Source organism: Colius striatus, chromosome 12 (genome assembly GCF_028858725.1).
Source record: "Colius striatus isolate bColStr4 chromosome 12, bColStr4.1.hap1, whole genome shotgun sequence".
In the NCBI taxonomy this organism is placed as follows: Eukaryota; Metazoa; Chordata; class Aves; order Coliiformes; family Coliidae; genus Colius; species Colius striatus.
Window position 1 is genome coordinate 27,881,613 of NC_084770.1, and position 20,178 is coordinate 27,901,790.

Genomic DNA, 20,178 nt, shown 5'->3' on the forward strand with positions numbered 1-20,178 from the left:
CCTGCAGCCATGTGGGAGCACTGAAAGCAGCACCAGCCACCCCTGGGAGAGCACGAATCCGGCAAAGCACATGAGGAGACGTGTAAAAAGGCAGAAGGGGACGACCCTTCCAAGTGAGAAGAGCTTCTGGATGTCTGTCCCCAGCCCCTAGAGCAGGCTGGCAGGTTTTAGGAGAGGAAAGCCCACGGTGAAGGAGGGACAGCCAGCAGAGAAGGGAGGTGGTGTTTGTGTCTGACCTGGCCTCGTAAGAAGAAAGTGACCCCCCAAAATCCCCCCAGAGGCTGCCAAATAAATACATCAATATGAACACAAAGCCCAGTGCCCCAAGGCTCAGGGGTTTCCCAGGATGGGCAGCTCCCCACAACGTCCCTTCTTCGCTGTTTCCATGTCAAAACACTTGTCTCCTGCCACCCAGCCCGTGCTGTCCCCAGCTGCAGCCGGGGCTCCTCTGCAGTGCTGCGCCCGCCGAAGCAAATCAGTCCCTGCTCCCCTGGGCTCCCTGGGGCTGCTGCACTGAAAGGCAGAGCAGCAAAACATCGAGTGGACTTCAACAGGATTCCAAATAAATAAGTGAGGCCGGGCAGGGAGCGGCCTGCAAAGAGAGAGGGGAATAAACCCCGGTCCTTGCACCGCTCCAGAGAACCTGCTGCCCCCGCCTCGGCCTCCTGCGCCCAGCACTTCCAGCCCGCTGCAGAAGATGCTCATGGTGGTTGGGAAGGAGCCTCCCAGACCTCCCCAGCACAAATGATCCCTATGAGGCTCAGGGAGGGGGGTTCTGCCCCCCTGCCCCGCTGGCTGCCTCTGAGCTGCGGCTCCTCTCACGCTGCTTAATCTCGAGTTCGGTTTCTCCTCCTCAGGAAGAAGAAGCTGCTCTTCTGCGGGGGGCCCAGCAGCATCGGCACTTGGCTTTTGTGGGTAATTTTCACCTAAAAAAAAGTGAAAAACCCAGATGAGGGCCCTGGGCCCTGCCCTTCCCGGGCACTCCCCAAGCCCAAGGACCTTGGGGAGTGAGCTGAGCAAGCCAGGAGCAGCTCAGCACCCAGCAGCGGGCTGAGGGGCCACTGATGCCTCCAGACAGGGGATAAAATGTTTTAATGCAGGGGGGTAAGCTCTGGGATCACATCCAGGACGCGCTGGGATGAGCAGAGGAGTTCTGCTCCAGGCAAACCGCCTGTGGCATGGTGGGGAATCCACTGCAGCCTCCCCAGGAAGGGATCACAGAATCATTTGGGTTGTTAAAGCCCTGTAAGCTGTTGCAGTCCCAGCCCTGCCCTCACCCTGCCCAGCCCAGCACTGACCCCACAGCCCCCAGCACCTCAGCTTTGGGATCCCTCCAGGGCTGGGCACTCCCCCAGCTCGCTGGGCAGCCTGGCACAGGGGCTGACACCCCTCTCAGGGAAAAAGTGCTTCCATGAGTTCAGGGCTGGCATAGATGCAGACAGAAGTCACAGACGGCTCTGCAGTCACCCACCACATAGCACAGGACTCCCTCTGACTCCAGAGGCTTTGCCACTGTGCACGGGGAGCCAGGGCTGCCCCCTGTGCTGCCAGCCCCTGCCCACCCCCACTGCCCTCCCCTCCTCAAGGACTCACGGTGCAGGACGGCTGCATCCAGGGCTCCCCGTCCACCTGCATGGGCAGCAGCTTGGATGTCCTGCAAGGCACAGGGAAGGAAGGCAGCATGACACAGGTCCCAGCTACCACTGGTGCTCAGCCAGGATGGGAACAAATACCTGATGGTGACGGATGAACACTGGGCTAGTCTCTTCCCAGCGCTCTTCAGCCCCGTGTAGATCTGCCCCATCTCCATGGCACCCTCCAGCCCCACCACCTCCAGGAGATGGTCACTGAGGTCTGCAAGAGACGGGCCCCAGTCAGTGCCCCCATCCTGGGGGATCCTCTGCCTTCCACTGCCATGTGAAACATCAGGGCCAGCACCCCAGGGGCCGCTGGCTGCCCTGGAGGGCAGGTGGCACTGCAGGGATGTGTCCTGATGGCCCTCTGTGACCCCAAAGCTGGGTGTTTGCTGCTGTCCAAAAACCCTGCAGCAAAACTACTCCCGGTCTGAAACGGCTCCCGTTCCTGTGGGCTGCAGCCTGGATCCCCCCCAGCCCCTCAGCTGCGTTTGCAGCGCTGTAAGGAACGGTGGCAGAGCCTCTCCCAGGTGCCGTGGGGTGCTGCAGCCTCCTGGCAGCTGGGGTGTGTGGGTGGGGGGCAGAATCCTCCCCAGGAGCATCCTTTTCCCAGCTCCTCCTGCTCTTCCAGGCTGCCAGCAAAGGTGCTCGACCCCCAGGAGAAGCCCTCTGAGCCTCTCCACACCTTCCTGCCCACTCACAAGTGGGGAAGTGTCCAGGGGACACTTTGCTGCCCTTGCTCTGCCCCACTCCCCACTGTCTGTTCCACCCAGAGAGGACCAGCTGTGGCCAGCCTGGCACAGCCAGGACACCACCATCCTGGCAGCCACGTGCCAGGACTGTTTCCCACCCCAGCCCACGGCTGCAGGAGGTGCTGGGTGGAAAAATCCAGGCCCTTGGCCTATTTTGCCACCTGCTCTCTAACCCTCCAACCCTGCTGGGAGCCCTCCCAGTCCTGCAGGCTGCCTGCACCCTGCCTGTGCCCGCAGCGGGTGCCAGGCACCGGTACCACGCTGTCCCCAGAGCCCAGCCGGGCTGGCAGCGCCAGGGGAAGATGCTCAGGGAGCTCTGGGTGCCAGCTCTGCAGCTCTGTGCCGGCTCCTCCTCTGCAGCAGTGGGTGCCCAGCCCTGCAGTGGCTGTGTGCCAGCGCCAAGGCACCGGGGGCTGCCCGGCATCACGCTGCGGGTGATGGGTCCCATCTGGGCACCTGCAGCCGTGACCCATGAGGGTGGGGGGGAGAGGCAGCTGGAGGGTGCAGGAGCCACCTCCTCTCCGGCCACTGTGGCAGAGAGTCACAGAATCCTTTCAGTTGGAAGCATCTTTCAGCTCCTGCAGTCCCAGCTCTCCCCTCACTCTGCCCAGCCCACCACTAACTCATGGCCCTCAGCACCTTTGCAGTAGCCCCAGGGCTGGGCACTGCCCCAGCTCCCTGGGCAGCCTGGCACAGGGGCTGACAACCCTCTCAGGGAAACAGTTCTGCCTCAGCTCCAACCTCAACCTCCCCTGGGGGCAACTCCAGCCCCTTTCTTCTTGTTCTGTCATTTGTTACTGGGGAGCAGAGCCTGATTCCCACCTCACCACAGCCTCCTGTCAGGGAGTGTCAGAGAGTGCTGCTGTCTCCCCTCAGCCTCCTCTTCTCCAGGCTCAACACCCCTCTTCCCAGCACCCCAGTGCTCCAGCTTTGTTGCCCCCCTCTACCCACCCCTGAGGAACACAATGCTGGGCTGCACCCAGACTGCTGCTGGGGTCACCTGTGCACCCCAAACCCCACGGAGCCGACAGCAACCCCTCCAGTGCCGTTGCTCCAGCCCCACATGCCCCCCAAGTCCCAGGCAGAGCTGGCGGGGCCCTGGCAGCCCGCCGCCACCCAGCCAGGCTGTGCCCGAGCTCACCCTGCACGCAGAACTTGAGCTCCTTGGCGTCGGTGACCACGGTGGCCGGCGGCCTGTCGGGCGCTTTCCTGCCCAGCCGGCTGTAGCTGCGCTGCTTCTTGGTGTGTCCCCAGAGGTTGGAGCCGCCGTACATGCTGGGGATGTTGAGCACGGCGATGCCCTCCAGCGACGCGGCGCTCAGGTCCAGGACGGTCCCGTCGCACTGCCGGGCGCGAGGGCAGCGTCAGCCCGTGGGCTCAAGGGCGAGACGGTGCCCACCGACAGCGGCCTGGCCCCGAGTAACCCTCCCCAGAGCCAACCTGCCCCGGGGCGGACAGGGCTGGAGGTGGAAGCAAAACCTCCCTCCGAGCTTTGCTTTCCTAGGGCTGACAGCCATCACCTCACGGTCCCTGTACTGCCCTGGCCTCTGTTTCAATAAGGATTTCACCACTGACACAGAGGTTTCAAAAAGCAAATCCCTACAAAAGCACATAAAGCCATGAGCTCGTGGCTCAGAGCTGCGCCCCAAGAGAGGCAAAAGCACCTCGGCTCCCACCCAGGCACCTCCAGCACGTGCTTCCCCACCTCCCCTTGGGCAAGCTGACCCTGAACTACCAGGAAATGTGGCTGCCCAAACCAGCTTGTCTTCAAGTGCAAGCTGGAAACCAGCAACGAGGCTGGAAGAAAACGATAGGAAGGGTGTTAGAGGGGTTTTGGGGAGAAAAGCCCGAGGCAGCAGGCAGGACTGGCACCCCAGCTCTGCTCTCACACAGCGGGACTGTGCCAGCTGAAAGTGCTGTCAGAGTTCAACATCTGCTGCCCATGGTGTCCTCACAGGGCTGGCAGCAGCCCATGCATGCCCCAGCTGCAGGTCTCCCCTCTCTGGGTGCCCTTTCCCACATCCACCCCGGAGGAAGCGGCCACTTTCTCTCTCAGCTGCATTTGCTGCCCTGGAGCCCTTGTACATCCCCTGTCCTCTGCTCCCCGCTGGCCACGTGCTACTGTGGCACTCTGGGGATGTGATGGCACTTCTGCCCTCTCTGGCTTTGCAGAGAACACACTGCTCTGACACACTCACGCTGCTGCTCACACCCTGGTTGCTTTCCACTAGCAAAGACTGAGGGTCTTGAGCTGTTTGGAACAGGCTGTGGGTCTGTGCCTCGGTGTGTTCACATGGGCTCTGCCTCCCCTCATGCTCCCACATCTCATTTTCAGCCTTGCATCCTAATGAGACTGTCATGTGCAGGAAGAGAAAGGACCCTGATGCTCTGAGCAGGGGGAACCAAGCTGGAGGGCTCTGATTCTGGATGACATATCCCACACCCAGCCGAGCCGAGCGTTGGCCCTGGCTGCAGGCAGCTCTCCTGCCTCCCTCCCAGCCAGGCAGCTCTCCTGCCTCCTTCCTTGACATACAGATCTCCTGCCTCCCTCCCAGCCAGGCAGCTCTCCTGCCTCCTTCCTTGACATACAGATCTCCTGCCTCCCTCCCAGCCAGGCAGCTCTCCTGCCTCCTTCCTTGACATACAGATCTCCTGCCTCCCTCCCAGCCAGGCAGCTCTCCTGCCTCCTTCCTTGACATACAGATCTCCTGCCTCCCTCCCAGCCAGGCAGCTCTCCTGCCTCCTTCCTTGACATACAGATCTCCTGCTTCCCTCCCAGCCAGGCAGCTCTCCTGCCTCCTTCTTTGACATACAGCTCTCCTGCCTCCTTGCTATGCAGCTCTCCTGCCTCCATCCTTGCCAGGCATCTCTCCTGCCTCCCTCCCAGCCAGGCAGCTCTCCTGCCTCCTTCCTTGACATACAGATCTCCTGCCTCCCTCCCAGCCAGGCAGCTCTCCTTGCCTCCCTCCTTGCCAGGCAGCTCTCCTGCCTCCTTGCTATGCAGCTCTCCTGCCTCCCTCACAGCCAGGCAGCTCTCCTGCCTCCTTCCTTGACATACAGATCTCCTGCCTCCCTCCCAGCCAGGCAGCTCTCCTTGCCTCCCTCACAGCCAGGCAGCTCTCCTGCCTCCTTGCTATGCAGCTCTCCTGCCTCCATCCTTGCCAGGCATCTCTCCTGCCTCTCTCCCTGCCATGCATCTCTCATGCCTCCCTCCCAGCCAGGCAGCTCTCCTGCCTCCTTCCTTGACATACAGCTCTCCTGCCTCCCTCCCTGCCAGGCAGCTCTCCTGCCTCCATCCTTGCCATGCAGCTCTCCTGCATCCCTGTCAGGCAGCTTTCCTGCCTCCCTCCTTGCCATGCACCTCTCCTGCATCCCTCCCTGCCATGCATCTCTCCTGCCTCCCTGCCAGCCATGCACCTCTCCTGCCTCCCTGCCAGCCATGCAGCTCTCCCGCCTCCCTGCAGGCAGCTCTCCCGGCTCCCTGCAGGCAGCAGGTCCCGCTGCCGGGAGGGGAGGGCAGGGGAGCAGGGCGGCCGCGGGGGGCTGCGGGACGAGCCGCTCCGGCCGCGGGCGTGCGGGGCAGGAGGCAGCGCGGCCCCGCGCCCGCCCACGCATGCGGGGAGCGGCTCCTCCGCGCGTAGCCCTGCCCCCGTCAGCGCCAGCGAGCCACAATGGGCTCTTTGAGCAGGGGCAGCTGATGGCGCGCTGGCAGCGACGCCGGGAGCTGAAATTTGCAGCTGGGGGAAAAAAAAGCAAATTCATTTCCAGGAGCTGCAGGGGAACGGGGCCAATTTCCCAAACAAAACCGCCGTTTCTCTGCGAGGCTGGCAGTTGCCTGGGAGCCGCAGAGGGAGGACAGGCCGCTTTCAGCCCCGGATCCTGCGGGATTAACGCTTTCCTGCCGTGACGGGAGTGCGTGGGCAGCACGCGGGGCACGGAGCGGGGGGCACCGAGCGCCTCCCTCCCGCGGCACCGAGCCCACCGATGTGGACTCTGTCCCCTACCCCCGGGATGGTGGTGTGTGACTGGTGAAGGGGGTGAGGTGGCCGAGCCTCTGCTCCCACTTCATCCCATCCCATCCCATCCCATCCCATCCCATCCCATCCCATCCCATCCCACCTCATCCCATCCCATCCCATCCCATCCCATCCCATCCCATCCCACTCTATCCCACTCCATCCCATCCCACCCCATCCCATCCCATCCCACCCCATCCCATCAGATTCCATCCCATCCCATCCCATCCCATCAGATTCCATCCCATCCCACTCTATCCCGTCCCATCCCGTCCCATCCTGTCCCATCCCGTCCCATCCCACTCTACCCCATCCCACCTCATCCCATCCCATCCCATCCCATCCCACCCCATCCCATCCCATCCCATCCCATCCCACCCCATCCCTCCTTCAGGCTTTGGTGAGGGATGAAAGCCCCCAGCTGGAAACGAGCTCCTGTCCGGGTTTGGTCCCCAGGCTGTGCCCGCTCTCTGCCCGCTGGCCCTGTGCCCACTGCCTGCTCACACTCACACTCACACTTGCCCTTTGCAACTTGGGACTATTTTCCCCTCGCCCTCAAGCCCAAGTTACAGAAGGGTTTTTTTTCCCCAGGTAAGGGGAGGTGGAAGTTCCCAGCCAGGCACAACCCAAATCCCCCAGTGCCAGTGGAGAAGCGACAGCGCCCTTAGCAACTGCAGCCCTCCTCCCCACTCTTATTAAAGGCTGAAGGCTGTTTCCATGTCATCCAGTGAGGGCTGGGAGCAGACATGGAGTTTACACAGAGAATATTCCAGGCACGCTCCAATACAGCTGGAAGGGGGTTGGGGGGGTGAAAAATACAGGGCTATTCTCCTGCCTGCAGCTGGCTGGCTCTGCCGCAAGCAGAGTGCGGTGCCACAGCAGGGTCCTGCCACCCACCACGGCCTCCTGCTGCCCACCAGGCTCAAACCTGCCACAGCCCCCTCTGCCCTGCTCGAGGAACCCAAGGGTGACACCTCCCAAAAAGCCCCTGTGCCGTGGTGGGAGCCAGGGAGCACCCTGGGGAACCCACCTCCACCTCCACGTAGTCGTGGAGCTTCTTGCAGGTGGCCGCGAAGGTCTCTGACGTCCCGAACTCAAAGTACCACAGTTTGTTCTTCATCCTGGGGCACACAGCGGTGTCAGCAGCCTGCTCAGAAGCAGCACCTTGCCCGAGACAGCCCTCACCCAGCCAGCAGCTGCCAGGGCCTTTTTTGGGTCATTGTGATGAGCCATCAATGGGGACACAGAGCCAGCGTCACAGCCTCGGGGAGCTGTGCTGTGGGTCAGGGGGTGGCTCAGGCAGACCTGGCTCTGGCACCCTGTGAAGGGATGTGGATGCTGGGCGAGATCCCTCAGCCCTTAGAGCTGAATGTGGGCTGCTGTGTCTCCACTGGGCTGCTGGGGACAGGGTAACCCACGGAGGGGATGTCCCCCAGCTCAGCACCCTCCAATCACAACAGGCTTTGAGAGGGAGCTGAAAGCTGAGAGGAACTGAATTTCAGAGCAGAATCAGATGCTTTGGATCATTTGGGCCGTTTCTGAACGTGGGGATGGGGGTCACAGGCCACAGCTCCTGCTGCCATCACACCATTTCCATGCACCCTGAGCACAGCAGGAGCTGCCTGCCCTGCTCCAGACAGCCCTGGCAATCACCACAAAGCATGAATGGAGGTAACTGGGTGCATGGCCAAGTTCAAGCAGCCTGCCACACTGCACAGGGCCTGGGGGAGCACCCTGGACCCTGCCAGGTCCCCTAAGGGTGGCTGAGCATCACGTCCCCTTCTGAGGGCTGTCCTGGGGGGACTGGGGCAAGAGGAGCCCAGCAGGCGGGGAGCAGAGGAGCACATCCCCTCAGCAGGGGGTGTCCCATCCAGCCTGCTCTTGGGGGGCCACAGACAGCTCTTACCTGCTGTTGAACTTCTCTGGGTGTTTTTCTCGCATGACGTGGAAGCGATGGGCGATGGAGGCGTCCTGTGGGGACAGGGAGCGTGGAGATGGTGGCACAGAGGGGAGATGGACCTCCCTTGCCTGAGGGGTACAGGGCTGGGGGGGCACTGGCACCCTCAGCCAGGCTGCTCACGAAGCTTTGCACGAGTTCTTTAAGCAAGACACAGTGCATCAGGCCTCCTTCCCTCATCATACGGGCACACGGAGGTGATGCTGAGGAAAGGCTCTGGGGATGCCCCGGGTCTGCACCCTGACAGCTCCCCTGGCATGGTGGCAGCTCTCCTGAAACACTGCCACCTCCCTCCAGGCTCTCTGACCTCCCTGGGTTAGGACATGTGGGAGAACACAGGTCTGATGACCAAGGTGGGGCTCTGCTGATGGGTGCTGTCTCAGGAAAAGCTACAGGTGGGATGTCCAGCAGGTCTCAATCCAGCTCTGGGGCCTCCAACTTCCCTGAACCCCATTTCAGCTCCTTGCACACTTACCCTTGTAACATTCCCAGCTGGGAAGAGAGAGATTTAACATCTCTTTGGGGATTTAAGTGCTGCCATTACAAATGGGAACAAACCCAGAAAGATAGCTCCAGGTTGGGAACGTGAGCAAGGAAGGGCAGGGAGGGAGAGACCCCAGCTTGGGAGGCTCAGGCTCAAGCACAGAGTTTCACCAAACTCTTTGTAAGGCTTTTATGGTCTCTGAGCAACGTCAACAGCTGGGGCTGCCCTCGGCCCAGCCCTGCCTGCCCTGCTCACCACCCCGATGGAGAAGTAGTTGTTGATGATGGTGGACGGGACGGGGTCGCCGTCGGCCTCTCTGTCGCTGGGGATGACGTCCATCTGCCAGCGGTCCAGCATCACCTCCGTGCTGTGCTCGATGTCTTTCAGGACCTTCATCAGGTTGCCTCCTTCGTAGCCTGCAAGGGAAAGGCGGGTGTCGGGCAGGATGGAGGACGACGAAGGCTGCCACCAAAGGGCACAGCTCCCCCGGAGCACAGGGGCTGCTGGCAGGACGCGGCTGGCTGGCGGCCGAGACCAAAGCAGCAGCAGCTTTGTTTGGAAGGGGCGAGAGAGTCGCCATCAGGAGGCAGCAGGGCTGAGGTGCAGCCCGACCCTCGCAACAGGAGCCCGGGGGGTGCCTCCCCTCGCTCCCCCAGGACGCACCCACCCCCCGGCAGCCCCCTGCTCACCTCCTCCCCAGCGCAGGCACCGCGCCAGGTCGTTGCCCGTCCCCAGGGGCAGCACAGCCACCGGCGGGTGCCTCGCCAGGTTCGCCTTGTCTGCAATTCGAGGGGAAAGAGACGTTCGGGGCTGCAGGGGCTCATTCCCTCTCCTCTCCAACGTCCCTCCTCGGCTTGGCAGCCCCGGGGCGATGCCGTCGGCGAGACCCCACCTCCCCACCCTTCCTTCTGCAGGGCAACGTGGGGAACCCGCGGCAGGAGGGGCCGATGCTCTGCGGGAGCGCGGCTGCTCCTGGCTCACCGATGCAATCCAGGATCCAGCCCACCGTGCCGTCGCCGCCGCAGGCCAGCACGCGGAAATCCGGCGTGTCCCGAAAGAAGCTCAGCCTGCACAGAGAGAGGGGGGTGAGGTGTGGGAGCGAGGGGCTGGCGGGAGGGGGCGCAGGGTCGGGCACGGCGTCTCCCTACCCCGGCGCGGGCCCGCCGCGGTCCAGGTTGTACACTTGGCGCGGGTTGAGCAGGTAGTGAAACTTCCGCAGGACCCTGGGGAGAGGGAGGAGTGAGGGGAGCCACGGAGCCCGGGGGGGGATGCTCTGCCCGGGCAGGACACAACCTACCTCTCCCCTTGCCTCCCTCCGCTCTTGGGGTTCACGAGCACGAGGAGGGGGTGAGTGCCGGGCCGGGGGCTGATCTGCGGGGCAGAGAGCGCGGCTGTAAGCGCCCGTCTGCTGTGGGGCTGGGCACCGCGCGCGGCGGCGCACCCACCTGCAGCCCCTGCCCCTCCACCGTGCTGGAGTTGAACTTGAAGCCCTGGCTGTCCTCGGGGCTGGTGCTGGCAGGGGAGTCACTCTCGGACCTCCGGCAGTGGGACTGCCTGTCCTTTGGGGAACAGAGGCACGGCTGGGCAACGGCAGCCCGAGGAGGCAGTGCCGGCGGCCGCGGGGTGAGGGCTGGCTGCTGCGAGGCTCTGCCAGGTCCCTGTCAGGTCCCTGCTGCCTGGCAGCGAGGAGGGAGACCCTTGCCAGGAGGACACTTACCAGGACGACGGGGCAGATGTAGGAGGGCAGCAAGATGTGGTCCCGCAGCGGGCCCCCGTCGCACTCTGGCTTCACGTGGGACGCACATTTGTTGTGGAGCTGAGGGGGCGGGAGGAAGGGAGGTCGGGCAGGGTGCTCAGGCCATTTGTGAGCCTGTCCTTCCCTGGGGCTGTGCTGGGCACCCCCGGGCCCCCCTTCCCCAGGAACTCACAGTGACTTGGCACCAGACGCAGTGCAGGCCCGTGATGCCCTGGTAGCACTTGATGCTCTTGTGGCATCGGTCGCACTTGACGGGGGAATTGCCCTCGATCCAGGTGTGCTGCATCACCTGCAAGACACAGGGAGGGCTCACGGTGAGCATCCACCCTCTGCTAAAAGCTGTCGTGTGGTTTCTGGGGAGGGTATGCTGCCTGGTCCCAACCAGCACCCCCTTCCCTCCCTGCTGCTCCACGCAGCTCATCAGGGGCACCCACCCAGAGCCACGTCAAATCTGGGGGACGGGGGCCCTGAGGGTCCCCAGAGGCTGGGGACGGGCTCTGGGTGCTGGGAATGCCCACGAGCCACTGCCCAGGACTCGAGGGGCAAATCCCAAGGGAAAAAGCCACGTGGAACCAGGGCAGGAGATGGGGAGCTGCTGCCAGCTGTGCTGCCTCTGGGAGGGCTCCACAGGTTACCAGAAACGTGACGGTTGCCCACTCACACTTGTGTTTCTCTTGGATTTCACGTAGGTGCTGATGCAGGAGGCGATGTCTTTGGACACACATCTCTCATGGACTGTGTACTTGCAGACTGGTGGGAGAGAAGGCAGCATTGAGCACCACCGCCCAACACAGGCACTGCTCACCCCGCAGCACCCACGGGGACCAGTCCCCTCTCCCTGGGGCACTGGGATGGGGTGGGAGTGGGGGTCAGCGGGGGGCTGGACTCACAGGAGCAGCACAGGCCCTGCTTGCGGACCCCCAGCAGCATGGTGCGGCAGAAGTTGCAGTAGGCGGGTTTCTTGAAGTGCTTCAGCCTCCAGGCGTGCTGCCCATCATCCTTCACGTTCTGCAGGGCAGGAGGGCACAGGGCAAGGGCAAGAGCCCACTCAGCCCACCGCTGCCATCACATTTTGTCCCATAAAAGTCCTCAGCGTGTCTGAGGGAGTTCACTCCCAGCAGAATCAGGGGCTCCCCTGCTCCCTGTCACTCCCCTGAGCATCCCTGCTCCTTGGGCATGCCCAGCTCCCGGCACTCCTGGCACCCAGCTTTGGCTCCCCACAGCCCCTCAGCACAGCCTGGTCACGAGGATGCTCTGCTGGTGGCCAACACGCCTATGGTGGCTCCACATATGGGGCCAGACCACTGCCACCATGGTGTGACCAAAGCATCTTGCATCTGGATCCAGGCACAAGCCACTTAAAATTCCCGTTTCCTTGAATCTTCCTCCCAGGAAGCCTCCCCCCCATCACTAACCCCCCTCTGGGATGCAAACACCAGAATGGGCACTGGGGAGCCAAAGCCTGGGTTTGTCCTGCAAGCTATTACCCGATAGCCAGGGAGGCACTTGATGAAACAAAGCCCAAAAGGATGAGAAAAGACACAAGGAAATCACGTGAGACCCAAACCACCCCAGCTCTGCTCTTTGACGCTCACCCAGGAGAGGAGCTGCCACTATAGGTGCTCATCTTCATTTCTGATGAAATATTCACTGAACTGGAGAGTGCCACAACCCCAAGGAGCAAGCCCAGCTCACCTGGGCACAGAGCTGGCAAGGACTGCAGCTCAAAACCGAGCTTGTGAGGATTTGGGGGGGTAAAGGCAGATCAGCAGAAGCAGGGCAGGGGTGTCTGCAGGGACTGGGGAGCTGGGGGCCGGCGTGGGGCTGTGTGTGGGGCCGTTGCTGGGGGCAGGGTGTCCTCCCGTGGTCCCTGCACACCCCTCCATGGCCACCCTCGTCTCCAGCTGCCACCAGCCCCGGGCTTTCCCAGGGGCAGCGTGGGCAGCTGCGGCTGAAGGGCCCCCAGGAGGGTGCTCACCGTCTCCATGCCCAGCAGGACCAGCAAGGGGATGGTGGTCATGCCGCCCCGGATCCACTCCTCCAGCGTCACGGTCCCGTCGTGGTCATAATCGATCTCCTCCATCATGTCCTTCAGGATCTGGGGAGGCCAGGGATGAGCGACAGGGCGATGGCAGCTGTGGCCCCAGCCCGGAGCCCCGCGGCCCCGGCGCTCACCGGCTTCAGCTCGCTGGAGTCCCACTCCAGGTACTCGGCCACGTGCACCATCTGGTTGATGATCCGATCCAGCTCCTGAGCACAGACACACAGCACAGCTCGGGGGTGGCGTTGGGCTGCGTGTTCAGCCTCACCCCCTCCCCCCTCCCCTGGCCTGGGAGCCATTGAGTCTACATCCCCAGACACCCGAGGCCACCCCTGGCCCCTGCTGCAGAGGGCACAGCGACACTCCACTGCTCACAGGGTGCTGGGGGCTGCTTCCTCCTCTGGAAATCTGCCAGGCAGCCAGCAGCAGCTCTTGCCTCCCAAGAGCTCCTCTGATGAACAGGTTTGCATTTGCAGTGGGTTTTCAAGGGAAATACCCAGAGGACAAAGAAAACATCCCAGGGGGAGTGGATTGTGCATGAATTTTTCCTTTTCTGGAAGCACAGTGACCTGATGGAGCGCTGCAGCTACTGCTGGGTGGATGTTTCTAGCTGCTGCTGGATGCTGCAGAGCTGGTGTGTGTCCCACAGCCCTGCAGCAAACACTGCTGCCGTGCTTCTCCCTTCCCCTGTCCCTCTTTAGCTCAAAGCCTCTCCCTGGAGGGCTGGCACAGAGCCCCGTGGGTCGCTGGCCTCAGAGCAGCCGTGGCTTCCCGTCCCCAGGGCAGGCTTACCGAGCTGTCCAGGAGGCCGTTTCCATCCGTGTCGTAGAGGCGAAACATAACTGGAGGGAGAAAACCCATCTGCTGGTTAGAGCCCAGCCCTGGGCACCCTGGCAGGGTTGCCAGGGCTGTGGGCTGGATCTCATCAGGGAGAGACATGACTCGAGCTCACACCAGGCTGTGGAGTTCAGGAGCAAAGCCACAGCCCCGCCTCTGCCCCTCTGCTGGGCACGGTGCCGCAGGCAGGAGCACAGGGGTGATGCTCAGCACCGTTCCCCAGCAGCTTTCGTGTTTCAGCATGAAAGAGTGAGCAGGAGTGTCCAGCCCCACGCTGCCCTCGGGGGAAGAACCCCCCAGGCCATACCTCCAGCCACTGGTCCCCCCTCTACCCAAGGCCCGTGGACCCACTTACACTCCAGCTTGTCCTCTGCCCGTCCCCTCTCCAGCAGTGAGAGGTAGCAGACGATGTCCTTCAGGTGGACAGCGGGGGCCAGGGGGGCAGGGGGCGGCGGGGCCGCTCGCAGCGAGCTGTGGCTCTTCCGCAGGCTGAAGGGCAACCGCTTCTCTGTGCTCCTCGGGCCTGCAGGGAGGGGAGTGGGGTGAGGGCCACACATGGGGGGACAAGGAGCCAGCCCCAACATGGGCAGCAAGGCTTTTGACACTGTCTCCCACAACATCCTCATCAGAAAGCTCAGGCAGTGTGGCTGGGATGGGTGGAGGTGAGGTGGATGGAGAGCTGCTGAATGACAGAGCTCAGAGGGGGGGATCAATGGCACAGAGTCCAGTGTGAGGCCTGTGGCCAGTGGAGTTCCACAGGGATGGGTTCTGGGGCCAGTCTGGTTCAACATCTTCATCAACCCCCTGGATGAGGGGACAGAGGGACCCTCAGCAAGTTCCCTGCTGGCACCAAACTGGGAGCACTGGCTGATTCCCCAGAGGCTGTGCTGCCAGTCAACGGGATCTCAACCGGCTGGAGAGTTGGGCAGAGAGGAACCTGCTGAGATTCAACAAGGACAAGGGCAGAGTCCTGCAGCTGGGAAGGAACAACCCCCTGCACCAGGACAGGCTGGGGCTGGCCTCTGGAGAGCAGCTCTGCAGAGAGAGACCTGGGAGTGCTGATTGATAATAAGCTAAATATGAGCCAGCAATGTGCCCTCGTGGGCAAGAAGCCAATGGCAGCCTGGGGGCATCAAGAAGAGTGTGGGCAGCAGGTCAAAGGAGCTTCTTCTCCCCCTCTACTCTGCCCTGGTGAGACCTCATCTGGAGTCCTGTGTCCAGTTCTGGGCTCCTCAGCTCAAGAGGGACAGGGAAGTGCTGCAGAGAGGCCAGTGCAGGGACACCAAGATGATCAGGGGACTGGAACATCTTTCATAGGAGGAAAGGCTGCGGGAACTGGGGCTGTTTAGTCTGGAGAAGAGGAGACTGAGGGGGGATCTTATTCACATGTATAAATATCTGAAGGGTGGGTGTCAGGAGGTTGGGACATCCCTCTTTTCTATAGTAGATAGTAACAGGACAAAGGGTGATGGGATGAAGCTGGAACACAAACAGTTCCACTTAAACATAAGAACAAACTGTTTCAGTGTTTCAGTGAGGGAGCCCTGGCACAGGCTGCCCAGAGGGGGTGTGGAGGCTCCTTCCTTGGCAGACTTCAAGACCCACCTGGACACGTTCCTGTGTGACCTGATCTAGGTTGACCTGCTTCTGCAGGGGGTTGGACTGGATGATCTCTAAAGCTCCCTTCCAACCCCACCATTCTATGATTCTATGTGAACCAGAGCCAGGGCAGGGACAGATCTGGCGTGGGGCTGGGTGCCGTCATGGGAGCAGTGCTGAATGCTACCAGTGCATCCTCCAGACATCTCGTGGGCAGGATGAGCGGGGGGAGCCCACGGGGACCTCCTGGCTGGGGATGAGCACCCAGCCAGGAGGGAGAAGCTGGGCTGGCAGTGGGGTAGTGTGCTGGGGTAGCCCACGCTGCCCTCTGCCCAGCGCTCCCCCATCCCTGGTGTCTGTTGGGAGCTGGGCTGGAGGCAGCTGGGACTCGCCACCCCGCTGCCCCTTCAGTAGGAGCTGCTGCCACATCCTTTAGACAGTGACTGGTGGGGCTCTGTGGGACAGGATCCACTGCAGAGCCCCAGCCAAGCTCACCTGGCGACTGCGGGCTGAGCAGGGACCCAGAGGAGATCTTCGACGAGCCCGAGGAGTTGTGAGCAGAAGGGGTGCCGGTGCTGGACTTCTGGGAGGATGACCTGGACCAGCTAGGGGAGGCGTTGGGGATCGATGCCGGGGTGAGGGCCGCCGGCTGCGGCTCGGCCAGGGTGCCGTGGCAGCTCTTGGGCTCGGGAGTCTGTCGTCCCAGGGCACTCCGGAGCGTTTTGCCATTGATCCCTGCAAATGCAACGCACGCCCGTTGGGGGAGAGAGAGAGGGGGAGAGCCGACGGCTCCCCCCTTCACTCTGCAGTTCGCGGCGCTCTCGGCAGGTGTCTCCCGGCGCCGCGAGTCCGCCCGCGCCACGCAGGAGCCGGGCGCCCCGCACACGCCGGGCTTGGAAAGGGAGAAGTCAGTGCAGTGGCGTCCCGTGTGTCCCCACCCCGGGGAAAGCCCTCTCGTGGCGTGGGAGCCACGCAGCAACAGGACTGGCTCACCCTGGGTGCTGAGCTGCGGGACGCCGGGGCTCTGGCGCTGGCTCTCGGGGGAGGCTTCGCATATCTTACGCTTGAAGGAGGTGAAGAGGTGTTGGCAAAGCTCCTCTGGCACATCTGCCTCCAGGTAGGTCTTCATGAAGAGGCAAAAGCCTTCATAGTCAATGGGCTGGGGAGAGGACAGATGGGGAGGATGGGGGTGCCCTGGCACACCGTAGGGGTGCAGAGCTGCCAGGGAGGAGGAGGAGGGAGCATGCCCTGGGCTCCCTCTCACCAGGCACATCAGCTGCAGAGCCCTCCCCAAAACCACCAGCAGTGGCAGGGTCAGAAATCCCCAGTGCAGGCTGGGGGCCAGGGCAGCGGAGCTGAGAGCAGGGCTGGGAGCCCCAGCAGGAACCAGGGGAGCAGCAGGACTGGCAGAGCTGTGGCAGGATGGCATGACCAGCAGTAGCCACTTTGCCCACGTGGGGGTCTGCAGACCCCACATCACGGACAGGGAGCTCTGATGGAGCTGGGTGCTCAGCACAGAAAACAACTGAGGAACTAAAGCCAGACTTTGTGGCACAGCCAAAGGAGGTCTGAGGTGCTGGAGGCAGAGCTGTGCTCTGAAAGCCTCCCACTCCCCTTGCACAGGGCAGGGAGCAGCAGGACCCTCCAGCCCACTCACAGCCCCTGGGGACTGCGGTCCTCTCGAGGTCTCCTCGCCTCCTCCTTCCCAGCTGGGCATCCCCATGTGCCCTTGAATAGCTGGTGAGTTTTGCTGCCCCTCCTCACTGCATCCAGCCCACTGATTGTTCTCATTTTGCTTCATTTCTAGTGATTATGGCCCTGCTGCAAGGCTGTGTCCTGGTGGCACACTAATAGGTCTCTCTGAAAGCACTGCTTCATAGTGCCAGCCTTCCCCAGGAGAGAGCGGGAAGCACGGGGCCCTCCCCTGTCCCTGCACTGCAAACAGCAAGCTCCAATTGTTTTTAGGGGAAGAGAGAGTAAATCCCTCCCAGCTTCTGCCTGGCACCACTCTCAGCAGGTTTGGTGGGGGGCAGAGGGGCCTGGGCCATACCTGTTCAGGGTTGTACCTCGAGAGGACGCCGTCCCCGTGGAACTCCTCCAGGACATCCTTGAGCTTCTTGGTGGAGTCTGGGGAGACAAAGGCATCGCAGTGAGCATGGCACTGGGGAGCTCCCTTCACTGTTAGCCCTCCAGCAGCACGGTGGAGAGGGGTTTATCTGCTGGATATGCCATTTCTGGTCCTCTCCATGCATGGAAGGGGATGACCTGTGCCCTGCTTCCCCCCACCATCGTTTTGGAGAGCAGGGGTTAAAGCTGGCTGGCAGGGATGAGTCCTCTTCCTCCAACCTATATGTAAGGACATGCAGACTCATAGCTAAGCCAAGGTGCTGGGCAAGGAAAGCCCAGACTCCTTCCTGGTCCCAGATGCTCTGGGGAGGATGCAGAACACAAAGCCTGGCCCCAGCTCCTCTGCACTGAGAGCCACCGGTGCCTGCTGGCACTCCCACACAAGCCCAAGCCACCCCCAGAGCCTGCCCTGGGCCGCCCATCGGCATCTCCACGAGGTGTCAGGAGAGAGGAGAGAGGTATTTCTCTGTGTGAAGTTCCACACAAACAGTGGATGGCTGGGGAGATTCCACTGAGTTTCCCTGCCAGAGTGGCCTCGGGGCTGCAGGGGCATGGCTCCGTCCAAAACTGAGGAATCGGTTAAAAATGGGAAAGAAGATCAAGGGGAGGGAAGATCAAGTGCTGACCTTCAGACACCAGCTTTGGGCATGTCTCTGCAAAAGGCTCTCGGACACAATGGCCCTGTTAATTACTGTGAAATCCTCTCCCAGAGCAGGGGGTTGTGGTGGCTTCTGCCTCCCCAGCCCTCACAGCTTGGCATTGGACCATCTGTCTGAGACACCTGGAGCACGCCTGGGGCTCACAGAGTGCGCTCAAGGAGGCAGCTCCTGGCCCCAGGGCTGGGGAGAAGCCCCAAGGCCTGGTCCCCAGCCCCATCTCCCGAGGAGGAGGCAGCTGCCTGTGCTGCAGCCTCACCGGCCACGCTGTGCTCAACGAAATGCAGCCGCCGTACGAGCCGTGAGCTCAGCGCTGCAGATGGCATTTGATGGTCTGACTCAAGAAGGCAGAGCCTGTTCTGTGGAGAGCCAGGAGGAGATGCAGACAGCGACACACACCTCTGCCCGCCTCCCTGCCTGCCCCTGCCCGGGCTGCCCGGTGAGCAGGAGGCAGGGAGCAGCCTGCACAGGGCTGTTTGGACTGGCAGACTGTGGCTTCCCACGCTGTCTGCCCTGCCCTGGTTCACCTCATCCCTGCAAAGAACAGCCCCAGGAGGCTCATGTGGTCCCCTCTGCCCCCCACAGTTCCCTCCTGTGCAGCCACAGGGGCCTGCTCACCCCGAGGTAGTGCTGCCCCTGCAAAGCAGTCAGTGGCCCAGGGATTTTACAGCCGTTCTCCCTTCACCTTGCTCCCCATCCTGCCCTGCTCTCAGCACCTCCCCGGGCTGCACCGTTTCTCCATCACCTGAGCACACCCACACGCCAGTTCTCCGGGAACCAAGACCTCGAGGCCCTGGTTTTGGACCCCTGGTCTTTGCCCAGTCTCCCTCCTCAGCTGCTCACAGCCCCAGGAGCCTCAGCACCGCCACCAACCTCCCCTCCTCACCAGGAGCTGCGGGAGTGCCGCTCTGTGAAAGTGCCGTGTAAAAGCGCGGCAGAGGGTTGGCAGCCTGAGGCGAGCCGTGGAGCAGCGCCGCCTGGTTGGGAAGAGCCAGTCTGCTTCCCTCGCTGGCATTTCACTTCGGCGAGGAACGTGGGAGCCGGCTGCCTTCGGAGGGACTGAGCCCAGCTCATGTGTGCAGCCCCCAGAGCAGGGGAGGCTTCTGCTCAGCTGAATCCTCCCGGGCGTGTGGGCACGGGGACTCCTCTGCCGTGCCCACACGGACCTCCCCAGATCCCCCATCCCAAAGCCTAAGAAGTCATCTGCTTCCCCAGGCGGGCAGCGAGGATGTGCAGGACACCAGCCTGGCAGGGGTCCCCCCTCTCCGGGTACTCACAGTCCGTGTACTGCTGGAGCTGCGCGAACTCGGTGGGGCTGAGCGAGATCCAGCCGCCGTCGCCCATGGTCGTGCGGCCGCCCCCTGTGCTGGCCGTGCCGGGGCCTCTCACTCACACTGGCCCCACGAGGGGCTCTCAGCTGACGGGCACCATCCCCCCGAGCCCGTGGGCAGCAGACCCCGGGGCTTCAGAGCACCCGCTCAGCACCGTCCTCCCTAGAGCAGGGGTGGAAAGAAAAGCGGGGTCAGTGGTGCTCATCCCTCCTGGGCCAGTGCAGAGGGCGTGTGAGCTTGGAAACTCGAGGCGCTGCCCCAGCCGGGGAGGGTCCCACCATGGATGTGGGAGCCCCCTTGCTCCAGGCACCCCATGGGAACAGGGAGGGGAGTGCATCAGACACAGCAAGGGGCTGGCAGGAAGGGGAGCAAAGGCAAGCAGGAGCACAGAGCACCTCACTGTGTTGCCATCCCTGCGCTCGGCGTCCCCACAGCCCCTCTGCCACGGAGCCAGAACAGCAGCCACACACTCAGAGGCTGGAAGATGGGGCTGGAGAGGCAGGGCAGAGGCTGCAGGCAGGGAAAGGAGCTTGCCACCTTATTTACCCCCAGCGTTTCCCAGGGGAACTCAGCATGACAGGAGCAGGAGGAAGGTCACAGTTAATTAGAGAAGATATAGTGCCTGGAGGGGATCTGAATAAGTGGAAACTCTCAGCTCACACCTCCATCTCCCAAGCTGCTGATGACCTTTAGCTGGCTCTGCCGTCAAGAATTACTGGAAATGAAAATCTGTGCTCAAAACTGGGGGGAGAGGGGAAAACCTGCACCACAGAGGAAGAGTCAGAGGTGTCTCCAGCCACGCAGCTCTCTCCAGCCCACCCGTCTGCAGGCTTCAGTGTGGATCAGCTTTTTCACTGAGCCACACTGGTCACGGGGGAGAGGGCAGCATCCTGCCACGATGCCACATGCACACACTGCTCTGCCACAATGCCACTTGCACACACACTGCTCTGCCACTCGCCTGGGGACAATACACAACCTCCAGACA

The 20,178-nt window shown here is 62.4% G+C and overlaps 1 protein-coding gene across 1 annotated transcript; it reads right to left on the bottom strand.

Moving 5' to 3' along the window:
* Positions 1-810: 810 nt before the first annotated feature.
* LOC133626427 (diacylglycerol kinase beta-like) lies at positions 811-19,343 on the bottom strand. Its single transcript, XM_062005421.1, has 24 exons — positions 19,137-19,343; positions 17,127-17,203; positions 16,070-16,235; positions 15,572-15,811; positions 13,833-14,000; positions 13,433-13,482; positions 12,775-12,849; positions 12,578-12,697; positions 11,490-11,607; positions 11,261-11,349; positions 10,772-10,888; positions 10,561-10,659; positions 10,289-10,402; positions 10,141-10,214; positions 9,992-10,066; positions 9,825-9,910; positions 9,533-9,622; positions 9,099-9,259; positions 8,309-8,373; positions 7,433-7,523; positions 3,528-3,729; positions 1,734-1,854; positions 1,594-1,654; positions 811-926 (listed from the first exon to the last, which is right to left on the bottom strand). The coding sequence occupies exons 1-24, from the start codon at positions 19,201-19,203 to the stop codon at positions 828-830; spliced, it is 2,625 nt and encodes an 874-aa protein (XP_061861405.1). The 5' UTR covers positions 19,204-19,343; the 3' UTR covers positions 811-827.
* Between the last annotated feature and the right edge of the window lie 835 nt (positions 19,344-20,178).